Consider the following 10,306-nt stretch of genomic DNA (forward strand, 5'->3'; position numbering starts at 1 on the left):
TCATTAGCCTCAGTCTACACCCCAAGGGCCAGACTGCGTGCGACGGCCAGACAGGCCTCTCCTCTCCGCCGCACGGTAAACAGCGTCAGGCAGACGGAGACAGGTACAAACAGGGCTTCACCTGAGCGAGGAGCGGCCCTCTGCTCTCTGGAAACAGGCCTTTTTTGAACGTTTGAAAGCATGCTGGGTGCAACTTCGGCGCCTTTACCGAGGACAGAGTGGAACTTCACTCTTCGCAATGCAAGATGGGAGGACACAATAGCGAAGGGATATTGATACTAGTGTTTTTGAGATGCTACCGATTTTTTTGTTTTTGTCGCCAATTTATTCTATTTCTACAAGGAGGACGTAATCTATGTTCACTTCACCGGGGAAATTCTGTTCGGCCAAACCATGTCTAACCCTAGTGTTACCGCTTTGACAATTGCCTTGTTTAGATGTATGCTATAACTTGCAGCATAGGTTATGCAAGACATTTCATAACATTTTCATTTTTTTTCTCGTTTTCCTAAAATGTTTGGAAAAACATTGCGTTGTCCTGTGGTTGTCATTACAAGCATAATTAAATGAATTATAACTCAATACAAATGCTGAATCAACACTTAATCAATATAATCCTTGTGCAGCTAATGACTCACAAAAGCCCTTGAAGACGAGGAAGGTAACATTCTGTTATAGCTTGACTTAATCATCTTCAGCTGTTTGGTGTCAGAGCAGCGATGGCCTTAGCTCATGGAAGGGCACACAGTCCCCATGATCAAAGAGGACAGAATCCCTCACACTGCACTAGGGCTCAGTCTGTGACGACGTCAGCCACAGGAGACACTGGAGGGCTAAACCAGGCAGTCCTGTTTGAGCCAAAATGGAGTCACGAGGAAGTGACCTCAAGCTTGGGCCTCATTCCCCGGCACAGACTCCCCTCTGAAGAATACGGTTCATCTTCAAACCTCCTTTCAAGAGCAAGGTCAGGATTTTTCTCCGTAGTCGTCAAAGCATATCTCTTCCTAAGTGGTCTCTGTGTTGAATTACATGTTGAACTTTACCAACAAAACAAAACTTAAAACCTCAAAAATGCTGGCTTTGCCCAAGGGAGGCCCTTATTCCACTGCCCTGGTGATATCCAAGGGCTGGACTATTATGAGAAGGATCATGCAACTCACATTGTTAGCGACCAGCAATGGGTTAAATATGCGGGACATACCACAGCCCACTATGATGTTGATATGTTGCAGCTGAGCTTGAGCATTAAGGAACCATATGAGGTCTGGGCCTATGGCTTGTCTGTGGCCTCTGTTTTAGTTTTAGTTTGGCCTATGACTACCATGACACTATATATTAATCTAAAATCAGTTTCAAACATTAACGGTGGTTTCACTTTGTCATCAATTAAATAATTTGCAAATGTGCCCGCTATGACAACGGCCTGTTATTTTCCTTTTTTTATTATGTCTTCAATCTTGACATTCTTCTCCAAACGTGCAGAAGAAGAGATGCCCCCCTGTTTCCACTAACTTCCTCCAGCCCTTGCCAGCCTAGGAGGCCGCCCCCCTCCTGTAGTTAGGCTATGCACACTATACAAAATAACTGGCAGGCATGAATGTCCATCACTTCAGAAGTCTCCTAATGTGCCCAAATGTGTTGAAAACTTTAGTAGCTGATTACTGATCCCAGGGATATTTTTTCTCCAGGTTATTTAGTTTTGTGATAACGATCAGACTCAAACTGATCACTGACTAACTTTAGAAACAGATCAATTATACCAGAAAATAAATAATAATTAACTGCTGTTGCATACCACTCCGTTGCTTCTATTTGGAGCTTGCTCATTCCTAACACAAGACAAGTGTTCTGCTGACACAATGTGTGGCAGTAAATTCGCACAGTAGAGATGAATGCTTTATGGGGTCAGACACACAAATACTTCTGGAAGCTGTAACCCTGCAGGGACCTGTCCTTGGAAGCAGGCAGCAGGAGGACAGTTGAGAGGACACAAGCGCTGCATTCCCAACCATTCCCTCTGAGTATTTTTACCCAGTCGAAGGAGTCCATGCATTCATAGTACCATAGGCTTGCATTCTGGACAGTGACACCAATTGTAAGATTTGGCTTTAAGGTATGTAAAATAAGTCCCTGAAATCAAGGTACAACAGCATCCCTCTGCATGATTTTGTTAAGATTAGATTTTGGCCAGTGCATCTGGCAGATTATTTTATTATTCTTTCTTTTTATTTATGTATTTGATTATTTCATGACACACAAAACAGCTGCTGAGCCTGGATTTTGTCCTGCAGTAACAGAGATTTTAGAAACATTATCTAGTAGTGACACGGCCAGTTGTACGAAGCTGTGGCAAAATGCTTGCTCTTTTATGTGAAAAGTTTCACAGTTTCTAAAAACTGGGTTTTGAAACGACAACTGCTCCACAGAATTTATATACATACACACACACACACACACACACACACACACACACACACACACACGCTGTCTAAAAGTAAATCACAGCAGCTCCAGCTGGACCAAGCACTTGCGAATAGAATGAGGGTAACATCATGTTTCAACACATTCCACCTTACTGTCACGTGGCTGGGAGATGGCGGCTCGCTAAACGAGATGCAGATGGCCCAGTTGGGCCCGGTCCGTTCTGGGCTGGCAGCCTTCAGGTTGAATTTGTTGCAGTTGGTGGTGCGATGGAGCCAGGCAAGCCTTCTGGAAACAGAATAGCCCCCTACAACCCCGGAGCTCCAGCATGGGCCTACGGCCAGCACTGATCTCCCCGGGAGGTCTGGCCCTTCTCAACAAAACAAAAAAAAACTAATACAGGGGCCGTTTTACAGAAGTGTGCCCAGTTATCGGGTTCGAGCTGTAGATATGTGGACCACAATCTATAGTGAAACATTCCCTTTTTTTACGCAGAATAAATATGTTTGGGAACTCCTATCGCTATAAAACCCATCACACTTTCGCCTTGGTTTCTGTCCACCCTTCATCCCTGGGAAGACATTATGTCAAGAGGACACTATTCTGCTTCAGGGCCGTGTTTGTGTTGGTTGTGGCATGGAAATATAAACCCCTAAAATCAGAAACAGAAAACCATTTCCAATAAAATTCTTGACCCAGTCCCAGACGATGAACTGAACTGTATGTGTCTGAAGGCAGAATAACTTGTTTAGCTGTGGTTTACAAAACAAGTCATAAACACTGATAATGGGTTCGGGGAATTGCGGTCATTGAAAAGGAGAGCTGCCATGTAAGAGAAGAGGGGTCATTCCCCTTTTGGAACAGCCAGCAACAGAAGAAAGGGGGAGTAGGAAGAAGAGAGGAATAAAGAGAGGGAGAGAGAGAGAGAGAGAGAGAGAGAGAGAGGGAGAGAGAGAGGAGGGGCACAGTGCAAAGTGCACACTGCACTGTCGTCCTATTCTTACCTCCACTTCTCACCCTTTTTGTTTGCCAGGCGGGACGGTTGATTCACCGGCATCTTTGAAGATGAAGGATGCCGATACATAAAGCCACCAATGACGGCTCAAACATTAACCAGAGCCCTCCGCGTGGCAGATACAAGAGAACTGACAAAAGGGGACGAAACGCAGAGGAATCCTGAGAGCTGGTGTCATTCTTAAAAAAATATCTATTTTACCTCAGGTCAAATTCATAATCCCTCTTATAAAAAAGGGCCGAATATATCTTCAGTACTACATCTGTCTCGGGTTCGATTAGTGAATATAACACTGAAGTTAAAACTAGAGAAAATGTGGTACTACAAAATGCAAGGCAGCTGCATTTACAACATCCATCATAATCTATAATATAGTTTGGGTGCAATTACATCCTGTCAGGACAGCTGACAGCGCTTCAGATGACTGCAGTTTATCCTGTTCTGCCCGAACAAACGTAATTGTACATAAGCTGCTAAGAGCTAAATTGTGAGAGCGACGGTACAACATCCACAAAACAAACAATGCTGTTAGGCTTTCTCTGTGTGCATGGTTACAACATTCAAGGTCAACTGAGGGGCATGACGACCCCTGCGTTACTCCCTTCGCCGCCTGAGAAAATGATTCATGTGTGTCAGTCAAATATCTCTAAATCATGCCTGAGAGCTTTCGAACGTGATCCAAGCGCACATTTAATGCCACTATGCCAGACAATTGGTGGGTAACTATGCGAGACAATCTGTTCAAACTGGCCGGGCTATGTTGTGGTTTGGGCTAGGGCCTACAGACTGGGAGGGAAGCTGTTTTCCCCCTGTTCTTAATGTACTACCAGAAGCGAAGAGAGACAGAGAGAAAAAGAGAGAGAGAGAGAGAAAAAGAGAGAGAGAGAGAGAGAGAGAGAGAGAGAGAGAGAGATACTGTACATGGAGAAGAGAGGGGTGGTTTGGATGAAGACTCCGGACTGAGCCGTGCCAAGTCACTGATGTGCTGGCTACCTCAGCCGAAGTACCACAGAGAAGAGAGAGAAGAATACCCCCAGCCAATCCTCTTGCCTACGTTCTGAGCCTGAGAATGTTGCTGAACACTTGTGTCATCAAAACTATTTTTCTGAGAACCTCTCTTATATACCTCTTATATACCCTATTTTTTCTCTCTCATCATAATTCAGTCTCTGTTTCTCCTTTATATGGCTTAATTTCTTCTTTTCTTTTCTCTTCTCCCCTGAAATCTTTCACCTCCTTTGTCTATCTCTCTCTATCTCTCTTTCCATGACCCACCCCCCAGCCTCGGCCCTGTCTTTTCTTTTTTTCCCCCATTTTCCCTCAGTTCTCTCATCTCCATCTCTCAAATTAATTCTTTCGCTCCCTCTCTCCTCTATGGTGCGGCGTGGGTGCCTTCATTGGGCATGCCTTGCAGCACTTCTGTTAATCTCTCTGAATAATTCAAACACTTTTTCTCTCTTCACTCCCAGTCATCACAGACAAACAGCTCAGACAAAAAAAAGGAAAACCCAAGGCAGCGTCTCCATGACAGGCCAGTGATGATGTATGCTCTGTCTTAAGTAAACAAACTAAGCTTCTTGTCTTAGTAACTCCAAGGAATGCCATCACCTTCAACATCAAAGTTGGAAAACATTCAGAAAGACTGGAAGATGCCATTTTAATACACATAGTGGCACCGTCGGGTTTATGATTCAATATTAAATCAGGTCCACTCAATACAGCCACCATCCCAGAACTCATTGTATTAAGGCCTCTCCGGTCGCCTGTGTCAATCAATATCTTAAATGTGCATCAAAGAGTATTTGGGCGTCCACTTTAAATCGGGAAACTAATCAGTAAAGTGCACTTCAAGACTAAACTATGATGCTTTGCACTCTTAAGTATTGATCGCTCACATACCCTCAGACTACAAAATGGCCCGCCTCACCTAACCTTCATCCCCCCTTTGTTCTCTTACTCTCGCACACACAGCATCACGCGACGGCATGCGTCTTATAGATGAGAGAGCTAGGGGAAGAGACTACTTCTAAGGACACGCTATCTTCTGGGATGGTCAGTAGCTGTGGTAGTCTAATAGATGAGACTCTGGGGTTTATCTCACAATTACACTGAGAAAGAGACCTACACTGAGAAAGAGACCTATTAGGAGAAATAGACCTACACTGAGAAAGAGACCTACACGGAGAAAGAGACCTACAGTTGGAAAGAGACCTACACGGAGAAAGAGACCTACACTGTCTGCTCATCCCTCCCCACTGCCCCCCCTTGCCCACACACAAAAGCCCTGGTCGCGCATAGAGGTGTCAGGGCAGTCCTTTCTTCTGTTGTTGGATTTAAGCTGCTGGTGTTTGCTTTAGCACAGGCAATCTTCGCCGCCACCCCGCAACTACCCCTCAACTACCCCTCCTCCCCTCCCCCCACCAAACCACCCTCTTCATCCAATTTTGACGGCCTGTCCGATGGCGTGTCATGGTGGCGGCAGAGGCGCAAGAAAACACAGCGCAGGAATGTGTTGCAAGAGGGCCGCCTCGCTGACAACATGATGAATGCAGTGAGTGACAGTCTTTTGTGGCCCTTCATGCTACACGCTCACACACACACACTCGCTCACACATACACACACACACACTCGCTCACACACACACACACACACACACTCGCTCACACAGAGACATATGCAGGTCTGGTAAAAATAAAGTGTCAAGGATAGCCGGGAAACAATTCATTCCTGCAGTTGGACAGTTGTGTTTAAACTGGTCTGTTGACTTTTCCAGCACAGCGATACATATATAATTGTCTATAGGGAACGGGATGAGGTGAAGGGCACAAGCCTCTTTCGGTTCAGGTTTTAGCACATCTATAGAGATGTATCGAGCTGTCGTGAGCAGAGCATGTTTGACTGAACTGGTTTACTAGGTAACTGTCAACATAAGGGAGACATTTTGTGGTTCGCCTCAGTGGACTGATCCACAGACATATGTATGACCAGATCTAAAATGAGAATACCATGAGAGGTTTTTTTTTTTTCATTTGGCTATGATAACTTCCCTCGTTCAACATCTCTACACCAGCTGCACAGAAAAGAATAAACAGGCATAAACAAGTATCAAAAAAACACCTGCAGTACGTCAAAACTCCTGTCACAAATGCCGGTCAAACACTGCAGGACATGGAATGGGGTTGAGCAAATAAGCACACATTCACATCACTTCAGCCATCACGCTGAGAAAACCCGACATGGTCGCTCCTGTAGCTCCCTTCACAGTATGAAAATGAAGAGGTGGACTTGCTTGTGCCACTACATTTAGTCTATGACAGGGTAAGGTGAGGGAGTGGAATAAATTGCTAGGACATCTCCCTTACTCACTCCAGTAACATGAGTGCGGTTTGTGATGGCAGTGGTTAAGAGAAGAACACCACCATGATCAAAATCGAAGAGAATGTTCTAGAGAGCCCACCACACCAACAGAAATCTGTGTGCTACACACATCACCTTTTAAAAAAAGGCCTTAAAACTGCTGTAGAAATAACATACTGAAAAAACACAGACCACAAAGAAACAGAAAGAATAAAATATAAATATTTGCCCAATTCTTTGGGCTTTGACATATGACCATAATGAGGACTAGTGTCTGGTGACTAGTGTATACATTTTTTTTTTTTTTTTAAATGTACTGTAATTTAATTATTTGTGTTCATGTTGGCGCGAGGTATCCAGGTCAAGAGCTTTACTTCTTTTTTTCTTTTTTTTTTTTAAAAATTCAATTTCAACGTATCGGTACACAAACTACATCCAACAATCGGAGAGCATTTTAGTGCATTATCTCTATCTCTGTGGTCGGGAATAATGGATGACCGAGCATTATGAAGTTCGTGTATTTTTTAGTGCGCAGCCCCATTTAACGTTCTGTATTTGCCTTGGAATGGCTATAGCCTACATGAGCGTATGGTCCTTTTACACCAAATGCAAATGCTTTAGTCAGCCGACTCCTTTTTAAACTGCATACACTCTGCCTCACTCCTCAGAAATATGGGAGTAAAACTGGTCGCTGTTCAATATCGTAGCAACGTCTTCGTCAGTTTTTCTGCTTATCGCTGACATAAACCGGCATCACAAGAGTTACTGCAAAAACATAACTGCTTTTAGTGGGTATTTTTAACTAATTATCAAATACATAATATGATGTTTTACTGACATATTATCTGAATAAATGTCAATAGCCCACCTGTTATTTTGAATAATTGTACTGATAGTCATAAAATATGCCACTTTCTGTTCTAAATATCTCTAAATATACTCCAACACCCTTTGAACCACAGCACTGACATAAGTGAAATAAATCTGTTTCGAATCAAACTCATGAGGAAGTTCGCTTCATCAGTTGGCCGGGTTTAAGGGCATCGCCTCATGCCTATGATACGTTTACAACTGCCTTGAAGTTTTACTTTAAGACACATTTTCGTGCGGTGAATTAGTAGGCTACTTATACACTGTGCTAACTGGGCGGCCCTTTTCAGGTCGCTCTTTCAAAATCACGCTATCTTTTGTTGGACAGTAAAATACGCGCTCTTTGGCTTCCCTGTTGCCTACCAGAGTTCACGCTACAGGAATTCGAAACAAGACAAATGTGAAATTGGTCACCAAGATTCTGCAACAGATGTCAATGCATTTATGCAATGACATTCCCAATATAATGCCCATGGTTACTGGTAAATTTTAGATCTGCGTAGACTTATCAACTTGAATTACATGAATTTCACCTTAAATCACACGTTTTTCCATATGATTCAATTAATTCGGATTGACTGAATGCTGCCTTTTCAAATCATTATATTTAGCTCACTCCTACACAATAATTCAAAAATCCAGTTACCATGAGACAACACTGACAAGAGTTTTGCGCACTGTACAGTGCACAACAAGCCTCCACAGTTCTGTCTCTTGCGATGGAAATATAACAAAACCGCTATCTGTGAAACTACCACTCATGGACAATCAACGTAAGTAGACACTTTAAATTGTCCAGTCACAATATGGTGACTAGCCATCTTACGCACAAACCACATTATAGGTGATACAATCTACCACATGCATGGGCCTATTTCGGCGAATTGAAATTGCACAGCTAATCGTTACAGCCCCATACTAGTGTGGGTTTTTCTACAATACATTTCAGTCCTCATCTGGAGATATGTTTTCTTGAACTTGCGCTTGTAAAAAAAAAAAAAAGACTTAACTTGAACAATCTGGATGTCTACAAAAACCTGGAACTTTTAAATTATCTCGCCCGAGGCTAAGAATCGCGTTGATACAATCTTTACGATAAATATGGTATTTTAAATAATGCAAATAAATTATTTGTAGACTAAGTGCTGACCAACATCATGAAGTCAGTGACTCGAAATATCATTGTTCAATTTCGTGCCGCTCTTCCCGAAACCAAAGGATGCAACACACATCATTTTCCGTTTAACTCTTTCTGGAATGATTTGTTATTGGAGCTTCATACTAAAGATTGTTATGTTTGAGCACGTGGGAACCATGTACATTGTAGCCGATTCTGTCGTACCAGCATTTGGTAAACTTAAAAGGACAGTCAAACTTACCGACACATTCATTTGCCTCTCTGGCCGTAGCTCGTTGCCATGGTCGGTCGTAGTGAAACGGTTTGCATCTGTCACATTCTGGTCCTGCAGTGTTGTGTTTGCACTCACAAACCAAATTCCCATCCCTGTCTTTTACGCACCGGGAAGCATGCCCGTTACATTTGCATCGTCCGCCGACTTGAAGGTCTGATACCGCATAGAAATAAGAGTCCCGTGCAAGCTCCGAGTCATCCTCATTTTCATCACCGAAAGTATGCAGTCGGCTGAACGTCACTTTAATATCGGTTGCTGTCACCCAGTCTTGCAGCACTGGCGAGTTGTCAAAGTCGTGCGCCGACGGACGTCCATCCAAAGTGCTGAATGCAATAAGACCGCCAGAGAGGGGATGCATGTCTGTGTGGGAATCCGTGCAAATAGCCTCTTGCTCGTTTTGTTTGGTGATAGTAGCCTTGTTCGGTTTAGTGTACATCTTCCGACACTGTGTTGAGTAGTGCTGGAACGGGACCCAAGATTTGCCGTAGTCCATTGACTTGAAGATAGCCATAGATTCAGGTCTTGGCGAGCAGAATTGCAAGCTCACATAAGTCACTTCGAATTTTTTACCCAGTGACAAAGTTAGCGTCACGTTCTGTGGGTACTGGATATAATTTTCAGATCGCCAACAAGTGAGATTGTGAGGGTTGTTAAGGTCCGTTAGATAAGCAGACGGATGGTGTTTCTTGGGGTCCGATGCGTCGCAAATGTGACAATTCCGGTTTCGTTCGTCGCCTTTTTCAGTCACCACACAGTACCGACCGGCGGGTTTGCCACAGGTGCTGGACGCGCGCACCTCCTTTCCGAACGCCGAGTTCACAAAATCGGGGATGCATCTTCTCGGGTTACCGTTCTCGTCGTAACACGGGTCTGGAGGAGATGTTTGCGCGGCGAACATGCTCATCCCGTATCCACCGAACACCCTTTCCACCAGGCAGGAGAGAGTCACCAAAGTGACAAAAGCATCCAAAATCCTCAACATTGTAATCCGTCTTCTTCGTTATCTCTTGCGCTGAAATACACAGCAGTTCTCTGCCAGGGAGAAATATGCGTAACTTAACTTGTCAGTGCAGGCGAGACATGAGGATGATAATGTGCTGCTCTACGGACATCTCGAAGTTTAATAATTCACAATACATCAAAAGCGTGTCGTCATAAATGAAAAAAAAACACACGATTTAACTCTAGGCTAAATGATCAAATGGCACTTAATATCTGACGATACTCTGG

At 43.7% G+C, this 10,306-nt stretch overlaps 1 protein-coding gene across 1 annotated transcript in view; it reads right to left on the bottom strand.

The window, feature by feature from the left end:
* The window catches only part of ntn1a (netrin 1a), a gene marked incomplete at both ends in the record, with an annotated part of 55,899 nt that extends 45,841 nt beyond the window's left edge, over positions 1-10,058 (bottom strand). Inside the window, one exon of the mRNA XM_080834522.1 lies at positions 9,044-10,058. Coding sequence (XP_080690648.1) covers positions 9,044-10,058 — 1,015 coding nt within the window. The remainder of the gene's footprint in view (positions 1-9,043) is intronic.
* Between the last annotated feature and the right edge of the window lie 248 nt (positions 10,059-10,306).

The sequence above is a fragment of the Sprattus sprattus genome, assembly GCF_963457725.1.
Source record: "Sprattus sprattus genome assembly, chromosome: 1".
Taxonomy (NCBI): domain Eukaryota; kingdom Metazoa; phylum Chordata; class Actinopteri; order Clupeiformes; family Clupeidae; genus Sprattus; species Sprattus sprattus.